At 36.9% G+C, this 25,811-nt stretch overlaps 2 protein-coding genes across 4 annotated transcripts in view; one reads left to right on the top strand and one right to left on the bottom strand.

Annotated features, from left to right (window-relative positions):
• MED12L (mediator complex subunit 12L) overlaps positions 1 to 25,811 on the top strand; it is a 317,920-nt gene that overhangs the window by 244,594 nt on the left and 47,515 nt on the right. For all 3 annotated transcript variants that reach the window (XM_073898549.1, XM_073898547.1, XM_073898551.1), the window contains 15 exons: positions 1,473 to 1,591; positions 2,252 to 2,395; positions 3,212 to 3,375; positions 6,073 to 6,204; positions 9,238 to 9,465; positions 10,311 to 10,452; positions 12,032 to 12,152; positions 12,508 to 12,609; positions 13,333 to 13,446; positions 16,612 to 16,811; positions 19,701 to 19,889; positions 20,762 to 20,836; positions 20,958 to 21,148; positions 21,922 to 22,083; positions 23,973 to 24,084. In XM_073898549.1, the coding sequence (XP_073754650.1) occupies positions 1,473 to 1,591; positions 2,252 to 2,395; positions 3,212 to 3,375; positions 6,073 to 6,204; positions 9,238 to 9,465; positions 10,311 to 10,452; positions 12,032 to 12,152; positions 12,508 to 12,609; positions 13,333 to 13,446; positions 16,612 to 16,811; positions 19,701 to 19,889; positions 20,762 to 20,836; positions 20,958 to 21,148; positions 21,922 to 22,083; positions 23,973 to 24,084 (2,195 nt within the window). The remainder of the gene's footprint in view (positions 1 to 1,472; positions 1,592 to 2,251; positions 2,396 to 3,211; positions 3,376 to 6,072; positions 6,205 to 9,237; positions 9,466 to 10,310; positions 10,453 to 12,031; positions 12,153 to 12,507; positions 12,610 to 13,332; positions 13,447 to 16,611; positions 16,812 to 19,700; positions 19,890 to 20,761; positions 20,837 to 20,957; positions 21,149 to 21,921; positions 22,084 to 23,972; positions 24,085 to 25,811) is intronic.
• Positions 1 to 25,811, bottom strand: part of P2RY12 (purinergic receptor P2Y12) — a 44,001-nt gene that overhangs the window by 15,014 nt on the left and 3,176 nt on the right. The gene's annotated exons all lie outside the window — the stretch shown is intronic.

The raw sequence follows: 25,811 nt of genomic DNA, 5'->3' as shown, positions 1-25,811 counted from the left end.
GGTCATGATCCCGGGGTCCTGGGATCGAGCCCTGTGTTGGGCTCCCTGCTCAGCAGGAAGCCTGCTTCTCCCTCTCCCACTCCCCCTGCTTGTGTTTCCTTTCTCGCTGTGTCTCTCTCTGTCAAATAAATAAATGAAATCTTAAAAAAAAAAAAATCAAGTAGGTTTAATGAACTTCTGAGTTCTTACTCTTTGCATTAGATTTGGTGTTAACACAAGGGGCACAGTCTTGTACCTTCTGTTACTCATCACCTTTGAATTCTATGTACTCTGCTATCGGGGTTTGTTTGCTTTAGGATATAAAACACCCTGGTGTGTGCACACCTGCGCCTATAAACTACACTTGCTTGTATTTGAAAGAAAATCTCTTCTAATGTTATTTTCTAAAACCATTATGTTTGCCTTCAGCAAGATCTTTTTGCATTCAGTGAAATATTTGTGTCTTTAATAGAAAAAAAAATCTGTAAAGTGACCTTTTGTTCTCTGAAAGTAAACTTTCCCAAATAAGAAGACGTGAGTGATGAAGCTCCCGTCTCAGTAGCCTTAGATTACTTAGATTCAGAGCGTTAGAAATGATCTTACAGATCATGTAATCCGACCTTTCTGGGTTTTTTAAGATTTGTCTTTATAAATGCATATATTTAAAGATATTTAAGACCGGATCTGATTCTTTTTGAATTGTTGAGAAAAACAAGAGTCCCCCTGGGAGAAGTAGTGTTTATAATATTTTTTTTCTGGAATTTTCTTTAAACTTCTTTATGCTAAATTGATAAATGTGGCACTTTCCCATTATGTGGAGCAATTTAATTCCTTGCTACCCCTAAAAAACTTTAAAATTGGGGAAATTTCCTTTTTTATATATTAAACTGTTCGGGAGAAATATGGTGAATGTCCTAACAAGATGCCAGTGAACTTTCTATTCTGTCAGTGTGACCCTGGGTGATTTTTTTTTCCCCTTTCATTGTTATCATATTTTAAGAGTTAGTGAGAAATGTTTATAGAGGTACTTCCCATTAATAGTCAAAATCTGGAAACTACTCACTAGAATGAATAAATAAATGGTGGTATATCACACGTTAGTATACTATCCATGAATGGGAATTAACTTAATTTTAGAACAAGTTAAAATTGCCTCAACAGTGTGGATCAATTCTCAGAAGCATATAGTTGAGTGAAAGCTGCCGGATGTGAAAAGTATCTCTCCTTGGTTCCAAAGTGGGCCATACTCATCCAAGCTTTTAGAGGTCAGCATCTTGATTCCCTGGGGCAGAGAGGTGACTAGAGGAGCCTGAGGGGGTATCTAGGTTTCTGGTATGTGATTTTGTGATTTGAGTCTCATTACATGAGTTTACTTTGTAGAAATTCATAGTTTGTGCACTTCTCCATATATGTTATAGTTCAATAGAAAGTATCCCCTGAAAAAGTCAAGAGCTTCTATTAAATGGAAAGTAATGTATTCACTGTCTATTTAGTTGGAGATGAAGGACCAAAAGCCAGGAAGAGCAAACAGGAAGCATTTCCGACACTAGAGACTGTGTTCACAAAACTTCAGCTCCTTTCATATTTTGATCAGCATCAAGTGACGTCTCAGGTAGCTGTTTAAAGCTATGTGTTAAGCATTTGGTATATTCATATTTACTTCAAAATTTATTTCATGCAGTATATGTTTTTGGCCTTATTTGGTTGTATAGATATGTTTTTAAAACATATTTGGAATTTTGGAATCATCTCAAACTATTGAGTAGTTCAGTTTGAAGTGTCAGGTTGCCTTCTTCAGAGAAATTAATTTTTTTATCAAAATACTTTTGCCTTATGATAATGGTCAACACTGTGTCAGATACTCCCTAATGCAATAGTTATGTTATTACATTTTGGTCCTACATTGCTATGGGAAGGGAGAAATCTGTTGATGACTAAAATAAAATACTATCTAAATGAGCAAAAACCAGATCTGTGTTGTTTTACAAATCCACTGATACTCAGATAGATGTTATCTGGAAATTAATTAGCATTTGTAGTTGTTCTGCCATTAAGATAGGTTAAGATTTTAATGACCACTTGGCTTATTTCTTCAAATTATAGCTGTAGTAAGGAAGTTGTTGGATTTGTATGTAGTTTTTGGTTTCTTTGGAAATAGGTTTTAACTTTTTTCTAAGTAGAATATATAAATTCAAATTTCTTAAAAAATTAAAATAATTTTGAATATTGATTTTACAGTTGTTTTCAATTTTGTTTGTTTTTGGTTGCCCAGATCTCTAACAATGTGCTGGAACAAATCACAAGCTTTGCTTCAGGAACATCCTATCATCTCCCTTTGGCTCACCATATTCAGCTTATCTTTGATCTTATGGAGCCAGCACTAAACATCAATGGACTAATTGACTTCGCAATACAGGTGTCAAAGAGACCTTGCTTCTCTCAATTTTAGGAACGCAAACCTGCTAGGCATCATATAATTTAAAATGAGCAACCCAGTGCATTTTTGAATAATAGAGACATTCTGAATCAATAGTATTCAAGTAGTATTTTAATTGTAGCCATGTTCATAATTTTCAATTAAATAATGATAATTGGTGCAAAAATATATAATAGTCATTTAAAAATGTGAGGGTTTTGAGGATTTATTTTTGTCTTTTCTAAGAAAAGGTGAAAGTTTATTGTAGAGTATATTATAGGTTAAGAGCAAAAAAAAAAACCTTATAATTTGATTTGTCCCATTAAATGTCTTATAAACATACTTGAGTTCATTTATTATCTTGCTTTTAGTGAATAGAAATAAAACTCGTTTTCTATTTCTTATTGGAGGTGTTTTGTTAATAACAAGAAAATAACGATAAATAACTTCTGTTTTCTTTAAAAGAAAGGAAAACGTGAGAGGTGGGGATATTCTCTGAAATCATCTGGTCTAGAACTTTGGGCTGCCATCGAGTTTTGGTAGCTTTTCAGTGTTAGATACTTTCTGATTGTATGTATCATGATGTCTAGACAGAGGCAAAACTGTAGAATTTGGTAAAGGATTAAAAATAAAAACCAGTTTAATTCATTGGGGCTTGTTTTCTCACACTGTAGTTGTGTATGCATATGGTCCTGGGATGGATAGTGGGTGAGATAAAATGGTATTGGAATGACTCAGTGTGTGGCTTGTGAAAAAAAATGTTTTTCCTATTCCTTTGGCAGCTACCTTTTTACTCAATCTTTTCTTCCCTTGTAGCTGCTAAATGAACTGAGTGTTGTGGAAGCCGAACTGCTCCTGAAATCCTCCAGCCTGGCAGGAAGTTACACAACGGGACTGTGTGTGTGCATCGTGGCTGTTCTCAGGCGGTACCATAGCTGTCTCATCCTCAATCCTGATCAGACAGCCCAGGTGTTTGAAGGGTTGGTATATAAAATATCATGACTGTTTTTCACATGTTGTCTATGTATAATTTGTGATGGAATATCGTAATGGTTTTAACAGGAAAAATAGGTGTTTGTTTCAATTTGAAAGATAGAGTTAAAGACTACTTTTGCCAGAAAACATTTATCAGTGAAGAAGACGTAAGCAGGAAAAGTGTGTTCTCCAAATAGAGAGGCCTTCCTTGCCTGCCCCTAATTTCTATGAGCATAAGCCCGTCATTTACAACACTGTATCATTTGCTACCCCAAACCACGGCTTATGATGCATGATGAATATGTCTCAGCTGCTTCGTTGATGTAATTCCAGGTTATAGTCAAGATGAAATGAGCTTTGCACACGTTGTTATTTTCCTATTTGCTTCTTCAATTTCATTTCTTTTAGAAACTAAATCCATCGTGACAAAAGTTAATCTAGAACAAATGACTTTCTTGTGTCTTAGTCTGTTTTTTGGTTTGTTTGAACTGTAGGGTGAAGTTTTCTTTGCTGTCACTCATGAAGTTGGACCAAGTCCTAACATAATCCCCATTAGAGGCTAAGGTTACAGGGACGAGAGAAGTGTAGTGACAGAACACCTGTATGGAGCTCCTTTTTGTCTACTGCAGACTTCTTTCTCTAGAGCATTATATATAGTAAAACAAAAACAACACCCCTTTTCTTTTTCTGACATTTTCCTTCCTGGATTTAAAAGAAACATGGGGTTCTGTGGTTCCACAGTACTTTTTTTCTGTAATCTAGCACATGCAATCAATTTATCATCTATTCTGGAGTGTCATCCATTTAGCAGAAGCTTTTTGGGAGAAAAGGAAATGCTACCACATTAATAGTACACATAGACTATTAAATGAAATCTCAAACATTCCAGATATTTTTAAAAGGTTGAAAATAAACATTTTAGAATTCAGGAAATAGAGGACCACCTAATAGCCCTCAACTGCCCTATAAAATTGCATAATTAGTACCATTTACAAATCATGAAACCGAGACTCAGGCCTTTTAAATGCAGTTGAAGTTGATGTGATCTACTTAACATTGCATAGCTAATAAATCTCCCAGATTGCTAAAAGTCATTCTACATAAGAGCACATTCATGCTTCTTGATTTATACTGTGCTTTCTAAACTGTGTTTGGAAACCCATCAGTTAGTCATAAAGTGAGTATTACAGATTTTGACAAATTTTATTTTTGTTATTTTGAAATTTATTTTAGTATCATTTATTTTGACATTTTAAATGTATTATCTATTAAATATTCATAAAATCATATTTGATATTACATTTTTATTTTGTACTGAATGCATATACTGGATCTCAGTGTAAAATGTTTTTCTTATCTCTAACAAGTGAAAAACAATCAAGGAAACACTGACTGCTATGGTATGGATGCCTAACAAACTCTCAATAAGTGTTTGTTTACTTCAATCACAGCATAATTCCTTGCTCTTTAGAGTATGTGTACAATTTTTGTTAGCATATTTAACAGATCGGATCCTCTGCTTCGTAATTGCAGGATACTTTAACTGACAGCTTTTATCAGCTGTCTGGTGGCTCTGTCTGCTGATATCATTTCACAGGGCTTGGGATGCAACATTGCCATTTCTTTATTGTCTTGTCATTTCTACCTCTGGTATTTGTGATTGTAGTGTCCTTCCTGGCCTTGACAGCCTCGGCTTCCCTGGTTTCCCTGACCCCCTTAATAATGGAGAGAGCTGAGGACTGGGAGTTGGGAGACCTCAGCCTCTCCTCTTGGATGTGCTGTTAATTAGCTTTTTGCCTTTGGGCAAGTTATTTCACCTGTCTGAGCCTCAGCTCTGTCTTTTTTAAATGAGGAAGGTGAATCAGATGATTCTAAAAGCCCTTTTCAGCTTTAATAATCTGAGTCATCGATGACATTATTGTGATATTACTGAACCCTATAACAGAATACAAGATGGTGATAGTGGAATCAGAGTTACAAATAGGTGGATGGACCACCAGTGTTTTCTTGTGTGTTATATGAAGCTTTTCGTTGAATGAACTGTGGCCAGTGGGACCATCCTTCCGTTATGGGGAAAAGGGCACAGAAATGGAATAGTAACAGTACTTCTTTTTTGAAAGACTTCTAGAGAAGGTCATTAAAAAAGGAAGGGGGGGTTAATTTCTTACATAAAGTAAAGTAAAATTTGTGTCTGGTTTGGATAAACGAGAATATGACCTCAAATCATGAATTCATCAAGTTTTTGCCAGGACCAGCTTATGGTCCTGAAAATGAATTTCCTAGATTTACTGATTTAGAGACTTGCTCTTTTCCAAAGGAGTGGACTTAAGAATTTTTGCAAATGGCCTGAATTTATGATCTTTTTACTGAAGAGAGATTCTCTACGACAGATTTCCTCTAGTGTTCTGGTCACAGTAAATTCACTGATGGATTCCTCCATATGTACCTTGTGTATTCATTTCTTGTTGTTAATGGTATTTCCCAAGTCTTTTTAAAAATCATCTAGTTTTTCAATATCCTAATAGAAAAATGATATTTTATGCAATTATGTACTATTGCTATAATCATTAGTATCAAAAACCTGATACCTTTTTTCTTATCCAAGTAATACACCCACATATTCTCACTCTAAAGGATTCAAACAATAAGATATATATTAGCAAAATATGTGTCTCATTTCTTCATATATTTTTCCCCCTCAGGTTATGTGGTGTGGTAAAGCATGTTGTGAACCCCTCAGAATGTTCCTCCCCCGAGAGATGCATCTTAGCCTACCTCTACGATCTCTATGTGTCATGTAGCCACCTCAGAAGTAAATTTGGAGACCTCTTCAGGTGGGTAGAAGGAAATCAACAGGAATAGGCTTATGCCTGTATTTGGTAGTGACCCAGCTAATATTGTCATACTTTTTAATAATGAAAATTAATCGTAATTATATCTGCCAGAATTCATATTGAATTATCTTTCATTGTCACTTTAACCTCCTGTTACCAATTACTCTGCATGTTTAGCTATGATTGCAATTCTGAGAGAAACTTGAAAGGAAATATTCTGTACTTTGCACTTGCTAGTACCTCACTTGAAACGTTTCCCTGCTGTTTGAATGCTTACTTTCTCGCTGCCTTTGCTTCTCTGCTTCCTTGACCATCCTATTTCAGATGGTGTCCCTGAGTGGGTGTCATTCTCTGCATCTTAGCGCTTGCTATTACCCCCACAAGTAGACAGGTGCTAGAAAACACATACTTACTTAATGTTATTTTGAGGAAATTTTGATTATTAATTGTCGGCGGGGTTATGAAGGGGAAGATAATAGCTGCGTATTAAATTTGTCATCTAGAAGGAGCTAAGGAAAGAATTAGGGTTCTTTGTTCTTAAATTCTGTGAGCTTTGTCATCCAGGTTTGTGTAGAATGTGACTGCCCATCATTGCTTTGTCACCACCGCCATCTCTTGGTTAGACCATTGCAGAGTCCTAACTGATTTCTCTGCTCGTGCCCCTGACTCTCTTTAGCATATTGTCAGCATACCTACTAAAGTCATCCTTTAAAACAAGAATAACTTGAAGATTTCTAGTGGCTTCTTATCTACACAGAATAAAATTCAAAGTCCTAACCTAGCCTTCAGGATCCGCTGAATGCAATCTACTCTTTTCCTTCTTCCCCACTATGTATGCCATGCTAACCACATGGACCTCCTTTCTGGTCTTCACACACTCTAAGCACACTCCCATCTTGGGACTTTGGCACATGCTGCTCCCATTCATGTAATCCTTCCCCTCTCTTACTAACATGTTCATCCCCACAGTACATTCACGGTCTACCTCCCTGCCCATCCTGTTTTCAATAGCAGCCTCTTCTCCCTACTCTCTGTCGTTCTCTGAACCTTAGCACTTGCCACCACTGGGTGAATTATATAGGTATTTATGGTCTGGCTTCCTCCTAGAATGTAAGCTTCGTGAAAGGAGGAACTTTTATTTTCTTCATTGGCGTATCCTGGTACCTTGAAGAATGTTTGACTCCTAGCAGGCACTGCAAAAATCCTGCTGAATGCAAGCTACATCCGGGGGGGGGGGGGAATCATGATATTTTCAATGGTATCAGTAGGGGAAAAAAATGGGAGAGTATGTCATCGTGAAATGAGCTAGGTTTCCCAATAATCCCTTGTAGAACATTTGAGTGGGTCTTAGGAAACATCTTTCCACAGAAATGATGTAATAAGAATAATACCATACATTCTTACTTTACAGACAGCTTTCATTTTCAGTTTACGGTTTTCAGAGAGATTTCTCATACATGATTTGGTTCTTGAAACCAAATAGTGAACTTCCCGAGAAAGCCCCAATAGCCTGTTTGACCCCTAGTGCTCCTGCCGAGTAGTGCCAGTGTGTTCAGTAAGTGAATTCAAGTAATGTACCTGGGCTGTGTGGAGGCTTAGGAGACCAACAGTGAGCTGAGGGTCAGTACGGTGTCACATCACAGGGAGGGGCCCTGGCTCACGCTTGCCGGTTAAAGACCTCGCAGACCAGCGCAGCTCTCCGGAAACCCTGAAGTAAGGCATTATTTGTCGATCGGGATTAAGAAAAACAGTCAAACAAAAGCTAGCATCTCAGAGAGATTTCTATTATTATGCTAATAAAACAGTTTTAATAATTAGATCTGAAGGAGCATCTCTAAAGTTGTGTGAGAGGACTGTTGGGGGGAAACACATCTTGCGCTGATCGGGCGGCAGCTGTGTGCCAGGCACTGTGCTGGGTTCTTTCCATCAAGATCTTTAATCCTCCCCACAACCTCAAGAAGTAGAAATGACTGTTCCTGGCAAGAAGTGATTGTTCCTCATCCTAAGCTAATAAATGGTGAAGCCTAGATTTGCACATAAGTCGTTTTGGCCTAAAAGCATGTGTTGCTTTTATTACTGTCAGGTTTTTCAGGTACAGGCAGTTTCAGACCCAAGATGTCTCAGTTGTTTCCTTAATTTCATGTATGTCTGCAGCGAAGAGTGGTGAGAACTTGAGAGTGACCTAGAAAGCAGCTAATGTTTCATTAAAGCATAGAAGGGCTCGTCTGGGAAGAGTGTAATAAATGAAACAGGAAGCCTGGAAATGAAGAGTAAGGAGACTTCACCACGAGGCACAGATTTCAGAAAAATTATGCAATGCAGGCTGGCGGTAGCTGAGAGTCAACTCAGGAGAATTCTCTAGACTGAAAGAAAAGTGGGGGCTGACTCTTACAAAAATTAAAGAGAGGAAAGCAGGATTCTTTTGGTTTCTAAGACAGACACAAATAGATTGGTAGAATTAAGTAGGAAAAGAGGTAATGCTTTACTATTTGCCGAGGTCCGTTTCATTAAAATGACAGTGTATGGAGAGGTGGAGGGAACCAGCAGAAGAACAAAGCTGGTTTTTGTTTCATTTTTTACTGAAAAAGTGAAATGCATTAAGAACTACTACTAAGTGAGAATGAATGAAAAGTTGAATAGAAAGGTTCACAAGGGTTAAGGGAGGAAAACGGGAGATATTTAAAAGCCCTGGGGGCTGTGAAGTGTTCATCCTTTTGAACTGGTCGTCCGGATTGCACGCTTGCACCCTTCAGGGACAGCTGACACCTTTTTATATAAGGTGTCTGCTGAGAAAGAACGGAGAAGGCTGTAATTACTGTCATTTAGTGGGTTTCTTTAGTCCTGTTTGCCAGACCAGTATTTCCTAGACTTACAAAGTTGGAATGAAAACCTCCTATTGGGACTCTTCTCTAGGAATATGTTAGAGTTATGTATTTCCATAGAGTTGCTGCCATTGAATCTGTCCTTAAAGGAAATAGCCTTCTAGTTATTCTAGTTGTTTTTTTTTTTTAACTTTTCTCCTTGTAACCTCAGTAGTGCCTGTTCAAAAGTTAAGCAAACCATATATAATAATGTGATGCCTGCAAATTCTAACTTGCGATGGGATCCAGACTTCATGATGGATTTTATTGAGAATCCTTCAGCTCGTAGCATCAATTACTCAATGCTGGGCAAGATCCTTAGTGACAATGCAGCCAATCGCTACAGCTTCGTCTGTAATACGCTCATGAATGTATGTATGGGCCACCAGGATGCTGGAAGGTGAGCTGGGTTACCCTGGAATTCACTTCGAACAACCTAGTCATTGCCTTGGTGTTACTTTTAAACTAATGTCTTTAGTAATTGCCTGGGCTGACATTTGGATGTTTGCTTTTTGTTCCCCCCATTTATTCCTGAATTGATCTCTGCTTTATACAGTGATTTCCTTAGCCTGACAGGCTATCCTGGCTGAATGCTCTGGCATGAGATGCTTTAGATATAAACTATAGGTTGTCTATCCACTTAAAAAAAAATAATAAAAACCCAAATGAAAAACACCTATATCAGAGGCACCTGGGTGGCTCAGTGGGTTTGGCCTCTGACTTGATTTCAGCTCAGGTCATGATCTCAGGGTTGTGGGATCGAGCCCTGCATCGGGTCCATGCTCAGTGTTGAGCCTGCTTAAGAATCCCTCCCTCCCTCTCTCTCTGCCCCTCCCCCTGCTTCTGCTCACTCTTTCTCTCTAAATAAATAAAATCTAAAAAAAAAAAAAAAAAACCCTATTTTAAAACACTGTTTTTTGACCTACCTAAATTACACAGTGTCTTTAATTTTTTTGATGCCCCTAAAAATGTAAATTTGTAAGTCAGGTTTGTTCTCAGAACAAAAATATGTTAATTGGCATCTGTACTGATTTTGCTCAGCAACATTAAATATTTGAAGCCACTTATTTTTATCTTTGGTTCCAGGTTCTACTAGGTTATTTAACAAGTGGGTATTTGATAAATCTTTTTATCTTAGAAATGAATGACTTGTTTGATGGTAGTGAGGTGTGTGCTCATTAAGTATATTACATGTGCCTGTTTCTCTCCTGTTACTTTCTACTGTGTTCTTTTTCCTCTTCCTAGGATTAACGACATTGCCAATTTCTCTTCGGAGCTGACAGCTTGCTGCACTGTTCTTAGTTCAGAATGGCTGGGAGTTCTGAAGGCTCTTTGTTGTTCTTCAAATCATGTGTGGGGGTTTAATGATGTACTTTGCACTGTAGATGTAAGTTTTCTTTTTCGCTTAAAAACTCATCTGTGCAATGAAATATTTAGTTAGTAATTCTTTTTAATTGACTTAACCCTTACCTGAAATACAAAATATTTTTTCTTTCTCTGTCCAAAAACAATAAAGGAGAATGCGGTTGTGTAGGATTACATAAATGAAAAAACAATTGAAATAAATACAATAGCTTAATCTACAGAGATGCCAAGAGTTTCATTCTCTTTAGCTGAGATTTCTTATATAGTACGTTCTCTTCAGAGCTGTCGGTTCATTTTGTTTACCAAGTGCCTTGGACTCCTCATGGTATAAGATGTAATTTACCTAAAGCAGTTTACATTTACATTTTGAAGAGAACCAGTTTGTTTTGTAAGGCTCAAGGTACCTTCTAGGAACATAGCTTTCACTGTGTTGCCTAAGAATGTCCAGGCCCAGATTCATTGACGTGTTCAGGCTTTCTTAGTGATTGTGTCTGGAAGTTGATGAAGAGATACCTGGTATATATCACTGATTTCCTTCGCATGTCCTGTTGCATCCATGATGTGTAAAGTTTTTAAAACATCTGTCATGAGTCTCTGTTTTCCCTATCAATTCTTGGAGTGATCATGTTATATGTTGGTGTGTCTTCTGTGTAGAAGACATTTATATATTTTTACAAACCTCCTTCCACCTTCCAGTTAGAGGTTTACTTTCTAGTTCTGGTATCTCAGGTAACTCATATCTGTTACCTGCTTTTCCAGACAGAAGAGATCCCAATTTTTATCTTTAACATAATTCCTTAACCTCTTGGTTGTTTTCTGTTATACTTTGTCTCTGCTTTGTTCCTTCATCTGCAAAATTGGGATTAATAATAGTATGAGCCTCATGGTGGTATGCTGTTAAATGAGGTGATTTTTGTAAATCACTAACCATAGTTATTGGCATATAGTACAACTTAATATGAAGTCTGCTCTTATGATTGTTTTTGTTATTGTTCTCTTCCAAAGTCTTGTTTGGTCTGTGTAGGTAGAGGTTTTATTCTGAATGCATTGATTTTCCTTCTCTCCTTTTTTTCCACAATCTCTCTCTCCTCTCTCTCTTTCACTCTCTTTCAAGTTTAGGAGTCATTTGGAAATTTTCAGAGTTGTTTTTAAAACTAATTATGTTATAGAATCATTCATATTTATCCCTGAAAAGAACTCTAAAACATTAATAAGGCTTAGAACTTCCTTGTTTTTCCTTTCCTCCCTAATGATCTTACCCTTAAATAACAGATGATGTTGTATTCTGCCAAAAAGTTTTATTTATGCTACATCTTTTAGGAATTTCTTGATTTTGTTTTTGTTTTGTTCAATAACGTGGACTCTAGATAAAACTCAGTATCTCCTGATAGCATTGGGATATAGGTAAACCTCATTCTTGGTCTTATAAAGTAGAAATAGTCCTTAGAAGATAATAAGTCTGACGTGTTACCATTTCACTCTATTGGGTCATTTTGGGATTTGAGATCTTACTGGTGTTGCCTACATTCTCTTAGATATTAAGCTTAGATATTACCTGAAAGGGTGTTAGGTATTAAAACATGTCAATGTTTTTCTTGAAGGTGAGTGACCTTTCATTCCATGATTCATTAGCTACTTTCATTGCTATTCTGATAGCACGACAGTGTTTCTCTCTGGAGGACGTCGTGCAGCACGTCGCACTTCCCTCGCTCCTGGCAGCAGGTATGGCACGTCCAGAGTGGCCCTTGTTATTTGATGGCTGTCTTGGGGTGGTTTCTAGCTATTACAACACAGTAAACATACTATTAAAGCATCCCTGCATTTGGGCAGTGGTGTGGCGTTGAGGTAAAGATTATAGAATTGTCAGTGTTGTTCTACACAAAATCAAATGGATCCCTATGGAAAAGGTTGTTTTTAAGGAAGCCCTCTGGTTTCCTGAAAAAGCATAGCTTAGTGCCTTACTTCTTACTGTAAGGAGCATTTATATTTAAGTTATTCCAGAAAAGTTAGCTTAATAGAAAACCTGAAGACATGTCCTTGAATAAATTAGCAAACGTGCTTTTAAAATCTTTCCTAGCTTGTGGGGATGCAGATGCTGAGCCGGGGGCGAGGATGACATGCCGACTTCTGCTTCATCTCTTCCGAGCTCCCCAGGCCTGCTTATTACCTCAAGCAACCGGTGAGCTGAAAGCTGAAAAACCCTTGGTGACATTTTCGTTTGGAGGTATAGATGCTAAAATGACCAAGTAGGCTGTCCATTCTGTCATTTCCTTCCTGATACTGGTGAGAGCTTGCTGTGCAGGTGAGGAGGGAGTGTAGTAATACCCTTGAGAGCTGTCTTAGTACCTTTTATTTATGCAATATCAGGATGGATTGAGAAACTCAAATCAGGAGTTAATGAACAATAAAAATACTTTTGCTCTTAGGCCAAGCCCTGCTGGTGGGCAGCTTGATCCTCTCACATACTGTGTGTGTTGGTTATGAACCATATCAGAGCAGCTTAGGGCAATGATGATTCATTTATTCTTTTACTAAGGTAAAAGGAATAAGGTAAAAATTCTAGGGGTGTGATTGAAGTGTGTTTCTAAAAATCATTTCCATACGAGTGTGTGTGTGTGTGTGTGTGTGTGTGTGTGTGTGTGAATCAGCATATGTAGATGAATGTTCCTATTTTTTTTGGTACATCTCTTTAAGGAGCAAAGACATTGTTTTAATAATTAAAAAGCAAATGTTAAGAAAGGAATACTGACAGTGTTTCTTAGTGAATCCATGAAGCATCGGTTAAAGCTAACTGATGGCAGTTAAGGACCCACAGTCTAACAGTGAAAGGCTCTGCTGATTGTAAATGGTTAGAAGAGATTGTTAATGGTGGTAATGAGACCATTTGCTGTTGTTCTCATAGGCAAACCTTTCCCTGGAATAAGATCATCTTGTGATAGACACCTCTTAGCCGCTGCTCACAACAGCATTGAAGTGGGAGCCGTGTTTGCTGTCTTAAAAGCAATTATGATGCTTGGTAAGATTATCCTGGCACTAAACTTGGTTATTCACCAGAAACAGAGGAAAAATAATTTGTATTTAGGTTCAACTCTAATTCATATTACTAGAAATGTGGTTTGGTTTGGTTTGGTTTTCCTGGCAAAATTAGTTGGCTTTCTCCAAGTCCAAGATCAGTTGGACTTGAGATGTCTGCTCCTTACCTACAAATTCTGGGGGAATTTAAATATAATAGGTCTTTTTTTTTTTTTTGATGGCATTTTAATACAGGATATTCATTTTGATACAGTATAGATTCTCAGACCCACAGGGTGGTTTTGCTTTTATTTGTTGGCATAAATCACACTTTGTGATGGACACAGATGACATGGTGATCTAACCAAAGGTTTAAATTTCATGTCATATATTAGGAGCAGGACACCAGAAAACCTGGGTTTTAACCTTAGTGTTTCTACTTCAGTTGTGACCCTTAACAAGTATATAAACTTCTGCCTTGCGGTTTTCATGAATCAGGTAATAATTGCAATGATGTTGATATTATTGATAAATCAGTATTAGATATCAGAATTTTTAAAAAATTTAATCCATAATGTCCAAGACGTCCTTTATACTCCTATTGGCATATGTACTCTTGGAGTAGTAGTACTGCATTTTCTATTCATTGATAGTGTAATGCTTTAAGACATTTTGATTCTATAAATTGTTCAGGATTTGAATGAGCAGGAAGTCCTGAGTCCACACTGCCTAATTCCAACTGTGGGAAGCCTCGTTTGGCCTTGACTAAATAAAAGTTCTCTCATGTTCTGAAGGAGCTCTCTTTGATTAGAATAGAAACTATTGAGTAGATAGGAAATGTTTTAGAGAAGTCTTAAAGAACATTATACTTTATACAGCTGTTTGAATGTTATTTGGTGACAATAAAGGATAACAGGATTTTCACTAAAAAAATTATTAAAAGTTCACCTTAAAAGAATATATATACACACACATATATATATTTACATGTGGTTTCTAATTTTTGCAGTAGTTTAAGATTAAAAGTTGGAGAAAACATATTTATACATTTATATATTATATCAAAGGGATGCCCTTGGAAATGCCCATGAGTTTACAGTAAAAGGTGTGTGCTCATAAATGCTCATTTCAGTAAATAAAATTTCTCTTCTCTGATGATGTTTGAAAAGAAAATGGCTGGTCAATCTACTTAAATAAATGTAGAGATCATGAAATCAGAGTCTTGCTTTTTTTTTTTTTTTTTCCTTTAAACTGTGGTATCTCTAATGCCCATCAGAAAAACTAGAAAGGAGGTTTTGAAACAGTAGCTATTCAACAAACTAACGTTTGAGTTGTGACTACAGAAGGGGATAGACACTTAATGGTAGAAAGCAAGATGAGTGCCGTCTAGACACTTACCCCTTCATTGGGAGGACTGTTGCAGTTCCAACTAAAATTTGCCAGCCTCTTTAAAGAGTCACATGATTGTATTTTAATATCCATGTGTAATAACCAGTTCATTTATCTTTGGTTGGCTTTCCTCGATCTTTGTAATTCACGTCAGTTCTTGGTAGATAGAGAATGCTTCAAGTCTGAGAAATCAGGATTGGGTCATTTGGATGTCAGCAGAGCCTTGGACTGGGTAGTCTCTGAACACTCTTTTCTACAGTTACAGAAGGTTTTGGCACAGTCTCCTGTACCTTCTCTGTCATCCTAACATCTAAACTAAATGAGAATCTGAGGATTTCCTAGTCAGAGGTGTTTGTTTCTCTGATTTTGTTTTTATGGAAGTTTTAATTTCTCTACCTTACCCTGTCCTTACCAATGTTCTCTCAAGTCCTGTCCACCAGGATCTATTTTGAGATTGGGAGCTAAAACTGTTCTTTAGAAATTGGTTTTTAATTTATGTAGTAGTTTTACCTTAAGGTGTAGAAATAGTTCTTTATATCCCCAGAGGTGGGAGAAAGTATGCTAAATTTTGGTACATATCTTTCAGCTCCCAAGGAGCTCTGTTGAATTAAATAAACTCTTGTGAGTGAAGTGAAATTGGCACTTTTTCTATTGTGTATTTTAATGAGGAATTTATCATATTATAAGATATTGATGATTTGAAAAGCATTGTTTATTCCTCCCCTCCTCTTATAATTTTATAAATATTCACTAAGCCATTCTGATTTTTCAAATTTTCAGATTTTTCGAAACCTTTTCTTGGTTGACCTGTGGGTTTTAAAAGGTTTTTTTCACTGATCTGGGCTTGGTTTTACTCATAGTGGGTAGTGAGGGGCCTCATTTAAACTCATTTGTTGGTTCCAAGAAATTTTCTTGTTCAAGGCTTATAATCCTGTGGGTAAATAGGCATGAGTTTAGAGGCTCTGTTGTCATTTGGTAGTCTTTATTATCAATTCTCTCACTTTAAAATATGATAGTGATTTGTCTTTAACAGCTGGAGAGGATTTATTTCCAGCTATTCAGACATTCTGCTCCATTTTGTCCCCAAGAACTTGATTACGAGGGAAGCCCTTTCCTTAGTTTCATTTGACTCAGTATATTAGAGGTTGATCTGGTGAGGTTTTCTAATTTGGATGTTTACAGAGAGGAAAGTGAGAGACTTGGGTTATTCAATGAGTGCCCTATGTTTTAGGGCTTCCTTAGTATGCATTGCCCTTTTCCATTCCCAGGGAAATAAATCTCTCTTGTCAAGAAGTTGATAGTAAGGTGGGCTAAGGCAAAACTTTTCTCTTGACCTATGGATAGAAAATAAGTCATTGTAAGAGAAGAAATGGAAAAGGGACATCTAGAAGGGTGAGTAACCCATTTTTTCCTTATCTATAAGTGAAATGAATTTGAATATTGAATACATTTGTGCTTGAAATATTGGTGAAATCAATGTTCTCTGATTATTAAGTATGATTCATAATGGCCTTTCCAAGTTCAGTGAACACATACTTAATTCTGTAAATGAAATAAGGAATAAGTCTTGAATATGCTTCTTTTTCCATGTCCAGTGAAACTTCTCTGGGTTCTTGCAATTATTCTCTTGATCTGTTCTCTCTCTTGCTGAACAACTGTCTATGCCATAATGATGCCATTCACGTATTTTAAGTCCCTGAAGACTTGCTTCATTTACTTCTCAAGGATTTGGCGATATTTTGAACTTCCATGATTTTGCTTTTGTGGTTCTATTATTTAGGAGATGCCAAAATTGGCAATAACAATGTCAGCTCTTTAAAGAATGATGACTTCACCATGAGGGGTTTACGACGTGATGGGAATGCCGATGATATCTGGACTGCCTCACAAAATTCAAAATCCTGTGGGAAAAGCATTTCCATAGAAACTGCCAATTTAAAAGAATATGCTAGATATGTACTGAGGACTATCTGTCAACAGGTATTTTTCAGATTTAATTTGCCTTTAACTTCACTGTATAATTGTTCTTATGAGAGAAATGCTCACTGTTGTAGGAAACTTGCACATTGGGGGTCCTTTTCTTCCTGCTAACTTTATTTGGAAATAAAATTGAATTTGTTGAAAAGTTGCAATAATAATAATAAAGAACTCTAGTGTATATGCCCTTTGTGTAGATTCACCTGTTGTTTATATTTTGCCACATTGCTTTATGATTCTATTTGTGTGTGAATGTGGATGCATATACTTTTTAATTTTTTGCTGAAGCTTTTGAGAGTAGATGGCATACATTATGAATCTTTACTTTTTAATACCTTAGTGTTTACTTTTTAACATAACCAAATGCAGTTACCAAAAAACAAGAAATTTAGCCTTGGTACAGTAATTTTTTCTCATCTGCAGGCCATATTCAATTTTGTCAGTTGTCCCATAATGTTGATTTTGTCTGAAATTTCCCATAGATTAGCTTCAGATGATGCAATCTTGGCCAAGATGCTACAGAAGTAATGTTGTGTTCTAGGGTAGTCACACCTGAAGGCACATGATGTGCATCTGCACCTCACTGGTGGTGATCGTTTTGATCAAGGTGTCTCCATTGTATGGTTTCAAGATCTCGCTGCTGTGTAGTTACCATTTTTTCCCCTTGCAATCAGTAAACAGTCATTGGGAGACATTTTGAGAAAATACAGATATCCTGCTCTTCAAACTCCACCACCCATATAGCATTCATTTTGATTCTTGTCCCAACTAGTCTTTATATGACGGTTGCAAAATGGTGATTGCTTTTCCCCCCAACTCCTCTATAGTTAGTGATTTGCACTGTACTCTAAAGAGAGCCTACCCTTATTAATTTTTTCCCCTTATTCTTATTTATTTGTTATCCATATGGATTATAAAATACTATCCTTAGTTATTTTCATGTTCAAATTGTCACAGATTTGTCCAGTGGGAACCTTTTCATCCTGGCTTTTAAGTTATTTTGACATGTCTCCATCCCTTCCTCCCTGCCCCCCCCCCCCAAGTATTTTCTTAGTTCCTGGCCCACCTTGTGCTTTCCCTGTTCCAAACCTGGAATTACTTATTCCTCCAAGGAACTCTGGTTCTAGTTAGTAGAGGATGGTATTTAGAAACCAAGATATGGGCACTGTGGTGCTCATTAACTGTAGGCAGTGGGTATTCTTTGTCTCTAAGCCCTTTCAGCAGACAGAGGTAGGAAAAAATACATGCATATACATAAATGTCTGTGTATATTCATGAGTTCATACTGATACATCCACTTGTATTAACTCCACTTAGTTCTTGGCATTCCCCCATTCCATATTAATATTGTCTTCCACAGCAAGAACCCTGGCTCCCAATAAGATCAGTCATTTATTCATGTACTTAATTCTGTACTACACCTGAAATAGTTTTGAGAATTGCTACACCTATGCCACTAGGAAAAAATGAAAAGGAGTTGAGGATTTGTTTTTTTGTGTGTTAAAAATCTTTTTGAACTTTCTCCTTCAGTATGGATATTACTCATTTAAAATAGAATTGATTTCATTTGTTTCTGTTTGCATTCAGTTTAGATTCCCTTTTTCTTCCTCCCCACCTCAGCTCTGCTTTAGACTAGCATGCTTCTACAAGTCAACTGCACAAAAAGGAGTACTAAGAGATGTATTCTCTGTCTCTTGGCTCTTCCATCCTGTGTTTTTTCCTGCCCTTGGTGATCAGTTTTATTATTTTTTAATTTATCTTCCTTTTTTCCCCTAATTTCTCTTTTCTTATATAAAAAAAGAAAACATGGCATACCATATATACTATTTTCCATTTTGATGGAGACATTATGTTAACAGGGTCATGTTTTTATTAGGGCATATTGTAACTATGGTTAAAGTTCGTGAAATGGTCATATAGATAGTGAGAGGCAGTTGTATATGGGTTCCCAACCAGAAGCACCAAAGGTCAAACAGTTTTAATCCCTGAAAAATATTACTGATGTCTGGGTCCCACCATCAGATATTTATTTGATGGGGCCTAGGCTTTGGAATTTTAGCAAGCTCCCCGGGTGACTTTAATAGATACACAGCATTGGGCTCCTGGTATAGTTAAGAAACTAGGCCACCTCTGAAACAGATCTGGGTTCAAATTGCACTCTCTTGATGATTTCTTCTATAGTATAAGAGTTTGCAATGATAAAGAAAAGGTGATAGGGATTTAAATTGGTAGAAACTCTCTGGAGGGCAGTTGACTATATGTATCAATAATTTTAAATTTTGTTATACTCCTTGACCCAAAAATTGTGCTTTTATGAAATTATTCTAAGAAAATAACTGTATAGAAAGTAGATATGCACAAATATTTATAATAGCATTTAGAATATAAAAATGAAGACAGTTTTCTAAATGTTTTACTCTGTTTTTTCTATTCAGAATATACTATGCGTTACATAAAAATGAAGACATGTAATAATAGAGAATCATTACCATTATATGCCAATATTTTCTTTAGTTTCTTTAGCTTTCTTTTCTTTCCTTTTTTTGCATATTTGTTTTTCAAACTTTTTTTATTATGTTAATCACCATACATTACCTCATTAGTTTTTGATGTAGTGTTCCATGATTCATTGTTTGCGTATAACACCCAGTGCTCCATTCAGTATGTTTTTTAACCAAGGTCCCACTTTGTATGCTTAGGAAGTCAAAATACCAGGAATTTTGTTTTCAAAATTTTTCCCACCTACTTTTTTCATGTAATTTTTTTTAATTGGAAGATTTCTGTCTGCTTTATATTCCATTGTGCAACATGATTTAGTACCTATTACATTCATGTATAGAAAGTCTCTGCCTGTCAATCTAATAGCCGTTTTTTTGATGTTGTTTTTTTTAGGAATGGGTAGGAGAACATTGCTTAAAAGAACCTGAAAGATTATGCACAGACAAAGAGCTTATATTGGACCCTGTGCTTTCAAATATGCAAGCACAGAAATTACTACAGCTTATCTGTTATCCTCATGGTATTAAAGAATGTACGGAAGGGGACAACTTGCAAAGACAGCACATTAAGCGTATTCTTCAGGTGAGTGATTAAGAGTCTAAAGGTTGTGTTTGTCATGTAACAGTTTTTTTTTTTTTTTTTTGCTCAGTGCTAACTAATTCTTGACTTCAGTTCTGATTTTTATTCTTCCAACTTTCTTTTCTGTGCAATTGCTGTACTTCATTGCTAGGTAAATATAGATACTGCAGATGCTATACAATCATAATATAAACATTGATATTTTAAGTCTACTGTATTTAGATGAGACATAAGCTTTCTGGAGGGATAGTCTTAAATATATTATTCAAAAAGTATTGGAATTATTTTGGAATGGGATTGCTTAGATAAATAGATTTTGGGAGAAGAAATCCCTGTCTTACTTCCAGTGCCTGGCTGAGTGATATGCATTATTTTATTTATTTATTTTATTTATTTATTAAGACAGAAATCTTCCAATGCAATGCATATGATATGCATTATATTTATTTATTTTATTTATTTATTACTTTATTTATTTATTTTAAAGATTTTATTTATTAGATTGAGTGAGAGAGAGCACACAGGCAAGGGGAGGGGCAGAGGGAGACGGAGAAGCAGACTCCCCATTGAGCAGGGAGCCCAATGCAGAGCCCAATTCCAGGCCTCCAGGATCATGACCTGAGCCCAAGGCAGACGCTTAACTGACTGAGCCACTCAGGGGCCCCAGATGTGCATTATTTTAATGTTTGTTTTTTTTTAATTTGTGTCTACAATGAATGTATATAATGGACCTGGAAGCCTTTTGATCCCTACAAATTCCTTTATTCTGTATGATTATTCTGTTCTTTCTTGAGAGAGGGAATACTGCAAGGAATTATTGTATTTTAAGACACGTTCAGTATCCTTGATGTATTAATTCTTTCCATTTTCCCCAGAATCTTGAGCAGTGGACACTAAGGCAGTCCTGGCTAGAACTTCAGTTAATGATCAAACAGTGCTTGAAGGACCCTGTGAGTATATATATTGGAAGGATGTGTTATATATATAAAATTTTAAGAACAGGAAGAACACGTTGATGTTGGAGGATGAAGTAAAACATATGCATGCTAGTTTTCTTATGTGTAACTCCAGGGCTCTGGTTCAGTGGCTGAAATGAACAACTTGCTGGATAATATTGCAAAGGCAACAATAGAGGTATTCCAACAGTCTGCTGACTTGAACAATAATTCTTCTAATTCTGGAATGGGTCTCTTCAATCCAAATGGGATTGGAAATACTGATACAAGTAGCACGAGGCAGAATGGAATAAAGACATTTCTAAGGTATTTTTTCCTGCAGTTTGGGCTGTGTTCACTTTTTCACATGTAATGTATATTTTTATTTGCATGATGTGTTACTTTTCATAAAGCTGCAGGAATGTGAAATTATTTGTGTCAGTTATTATTTTATAATATATTAAAGGGTACAATGATGAAAGATGTCTCAGTGTTTACCACATCCAGACTCCTTGGAACTACATGTGACACACAGAAGGGATTAATTTCTTTACTGTCTAATTAAGGCTACTCTGTTCTATAGACTTCATTATATAGGAAGCACTTTTTCTGCCATCTTAATTGGCAGTGTTGCACAAAGGATAATCATGATAGGCAGATTGATTTGTATTTCATCATTTGGGTGTAAAGTATAACTAGTGAATTTTAAAATCTTATAAATTGGTTATTAATATGCTTAAACATCATCAGAACATTTCATATCTTAACCATGATAGTAAAGTGTGTTGCTTGTTGTACAAAAGGACTGTTGCTAATCAGAGAACTAAGATCACAGAAGAACACTTAATAGATTTAAAATTTTTTTTTTTTTTAAATTCTTTTAGAACGCCACGTTTTATTGCCCTCCATAGCAAGAGTGGAAAAGTGGGTTCAACTATCTGGTATTTGGCAAGAGGAAAGATAGTACAGAGTTAAAAGGGAAATTTTAGGATAATTGGTGTTTCTTATTCATGATAGTTTTTCCCTGGAGTTTCTGTTATGACTGTGAGAGCCAAGGAAAAGGACACCTCCTTGGGTATAACACCTATTTCTGATTTTAGCTCCTCTGAACGCAGGGGTGTGTGGCTGGTGGCCCCCCTAATTGCCAGGCTGCCGACCTCTGTGCAAGGAAGGGTACTAAAAGCTGCTGGAGAGGAGCTGGAGAAGGGACAGCACTTGGGCTCCTCTTCAAAAAAGGAAAGAGACAGACAAAAACAGAAAAGGTATGGCTGCAAGGTGTGTCTTTTTGGGAGGGCTTAAGGAATGATTGAGAACAAGTGGCATCTTGCAGACATACATGGTCAGTGTACCCAGAGTGTACTGAAATTATGTTTTTAAACGGAAATGAAAATAATCTGTTAGGTAAAGCTCGGATCCTCAGAAGTTCCAGGTTAAACATATTTAGTACACCAGTTCGTTCTGCCTGTGTACCCACATCACTGCTGAGCCATTAAAAATACCAGCTTCTTAGCCTCACCGAAGACCTGTTGAATCAGATCTGGATATCCATTTAGTCCCTATATTCTACATTTAATTACTTTTCATTGTTTTAATTATTTATATTTACAATACATAGAATTATTTATCATTCTGTCCTGTTGGGCCCTAAGATAGTAATATTTTTAACATTTAGGGCTCTTGTTCTAGACTAAATACTAAAATTTATAAACCACTAAGTTTAATCTTTACTTCATTTATTTTAGGCCCCAGAAATAATAAAATTTGCAAACTGACTCTGTTACTGAGAAAGAACAGAGCTGTGCTCTGTGCTCTAATGCGAGAATATGAATTTAGCACCTCAGGAGTAAAGGGGAATGATGAAGATTTCTTCCATTTAAAGAAGAAAAAACAAAACTCTGAACATGTATAGTTCTTATCCCCTAATTACTATTTTAGTAGCTACCATTTATTGAGCCCTTATGAAATGCCATTGTATAAAACTCATCACATACATACATGAACTTTTAAATTATTACGGCAATCATATGTGGTGGGTGCTCTCGTTACACCTTTCTTAAGATGAAGGAAGGGAGGCACTGAAAAGTTAATTTCACAAGGACACACAGCTAAGGAGTTGTGAGACTTGAGTTTAAACCCGGGTTGTCTGGCTTCTGAGACCCTGATCTTTAAAGTGCATTTTCGTAGAGACCTCTTTTACATGTATTTTGTTTGTTACCTGTTGTTTTGGGTGTTACCTTTGCGAGGGTCAGTCAGCCAACCCGATGACTCGGTTTTAATTCTGGAAGTTAATTTGCTAATGGATGGTTGCATGTACATTGCCTCCCTTCCCACTGGGGGGACACAGATGGTATTGCAAAGTTTAAAGATGACCCTTCCCAAGTCAGTATCTCTCAGCTCTGCTGGTAGAGGATGAAGCATATTGAAATCTTTGGGTTTCGATCTCCTTTTAAGAACTTTTTTTCCGCCATAGCACTTAGTTTGTCAATATGGTTTGTTAGTTCTCCAATAATTGAAGAAATATTAATAAAATGACAATTTAAAATAGAATTTTTTAACTCAAATGCCTTAACACCTCTTACGATGAGGCTATGGGATATGGTGGGTCACTAACGAGCTCACTGCTTTGGGATCCTCAGACCTAGGTGCTGATCTTATTTCTCTCAATACCCTGTTTGGTCTTAAGAAATGTGCTAAAAAAATAACATCAGCACAACAATCATATAGACCTGTTTCCTTGACTCTAAGATAATAGTTTTGTGTGACAAATTTTTAAATTTTTCATTTTCTTCTGTGTATAAAATGATATTCCCGCTGATGTGCATCTTCAATTCAGCTTACTGATACAAAATAGAAATTCTCTTCTCACTGCACTCCCCCAACATGCTCTTGCAATATGAATTTATGCTAGTTTGGGAATGCCTTCAAGGGCAAGAGAGCATATTAAATTATTTAGAATCATCACAGTGGCTTTTAATCTTTTTAATAGAGCTATGATTTAACTTTTTAAGTAGGCTTTGGCTATTTACTACTCCCTTTCTTTTTCTAGTAGTAAAATAAATAAAAGCCAATAACCCAAAGGCAAGAGATCTATGTTGCACAGGAAGTAATCTATCCTTTCTAACTAGATCTGCTCTTACTACTTCCTTTGTAGTATGTCTCTTTTGAGTCAACAACCTTTCCTCTCACTGGTCCTTACCTGCCTTAAGGGACAAGATGAACAACGGGAAGGCCTCCTAACATCTCTTCAGAATCAAGTTAATCAGGTAAAGTATACTAGAATATTAAGCCAGGCAAGTATTTTTCTAATGACATTAATTTGTTTTCCTTTCAAATACTGAGATTAAACTAATAAGACGACAACATATTTTGATTAGCTGCAAGGAAACACAGTCCATGTCCTATTTTCCTACCTGGCATTCTAGGCACAAGATTCACAGTTTTTTAACAGTAATTATGCATTGTGCCCTATAAAAATAATATTTTGTACACTGTGTACAACTTTGACATATCTGCTCCTCTCCTGATCCTGCGTCGTGGGAGAGGTGCTTGAGTAATGTGTGTTGCAGGCATGGCGCTAAGACAGAGGAACCTCTCTCCAGCTTCTCCAGCTCCACCCCCACCTATCTGGAGGGTCTCAGCTTGAGCTCTCTTTGTTCAGAAACTCAGTTTTATTTTCTTTCTTTCTTTCTTTCCTTTTTTTTTTTTTTTTTTAAGATTTTATGTATTTATTTGTCAGAGAGAGTGAGAGAGTGGCAGGCAGAGGAAGAAGCAGGCTCCCAGCTGAGCAAGGAGCCCAATGTGGGACTCAGTCCCAGGCCCCTGAGATCACGACCTGAGCCGAAGGCAGATGCTTAACCGACTGAGCCACCCAGGCGTCCCTCAGTTTTATTTTCCTGCCATAGCCAGACCAATGCCAGTTGAGTGTAAAGTACTAATTTCAAAATCAGAAGGTATATTGATTTGTGTACAAAGAAGTTGAAATTTGGCTTTCCACCACCCACAGTTCTCCTGGTCACTCTTTGGGGTATTTGCATTCTGTGTACTTCAAGGAAGCCAGGTGATGAAACTAGAAATTGGAAAGTGTGGAAAAGCAAAGTAGGTAGATTGGTCATGTGGGATGTTTTATCCGCTTACAGAGCCAAATGGAACCCTCCTGTGGTCCTCCGTTTCTATGACATCATGTCTTTCTTGCAGATGGTACTACATGAATGTGAACAAGGGTACTTGACTCATTTGGTCCTCTCGTCATCTCCCACTTTTTAGATATGAGAGATCTGTCCTTTGCACAACAGCCAAAGTGATCCTTCTAAAATGTAAATCACCTGTTACTTTGACACCCAAAGTACTCCAATGTTTCTCACTATACCTAGAATAAAAATTCAAAGTCTGGGCTTATAGAGGCCTACATGATTTGGCACTGGCTCCCACTTCTGCCTTGTTTCCTACTAGTCATGCCTTGCTCACTCCACTCTTCACACTGACCCTATTGCTATCCTTTATTTTTTTAATTTATTTATTTTAGACAGCAATCGAGCATGATTGGGGGGAAGGGCAGAGGGATGGAGAGAGGGAGAGAAGTGGACTCCTCACTGAGCACAGAGCCCAAGGTGGGACTCCATCCCATGACCCTGAGATCATGATCTGAGCCGAAAGCAAGAGACAGATGTTAAATTGACTGTTAAAAGCCGCCCAGGTGCTCCGCTATCCTTTGAACTTAGCAAGCAGATGCTCATTGCAGCACCTTTGCATCTTTTTTTCCCTTTACGTGGAAGGCTTTCCTCCCAGATAATAGCAGGGTTGTTCCCTCATTTCATCAGATCTGTGCTCAGGTGTCACCTCCTCATGGAGGCTCTCCCTGATCACTTTCCAAAAATAGGACCACAGTCATTTTGTATCCCCTTGACCTAGTTCATGCAACTTGTTACATTTGTCTTATTTTTATTTGTCCTGTTGCTAGAATGAAAGCTCTCATACAGTTTTGTGTTTACTG

This window comes from Callorhinus ursinus, unplaced genomic scaffold (genome assembly GCF_003265705.2).
Source record: "Callorhinus ursinus isolate GAN/ISIS: 27379988/994484 unplaced genomic scaffold, GSC_fseal_2.0 scaffold1, whole genome shotgun sequence".
NCBI lineage: Eukaryota > Metazoa > Chordata > Mammalia > Carnivora > Otariidae > Callorhinus > Callorhinus ursinus.
The sequence above is the reverse complement of the archived record's forward strand: the minus strand, read 5'-3'. Positions and strand labels throughout refer to the sequence as shown.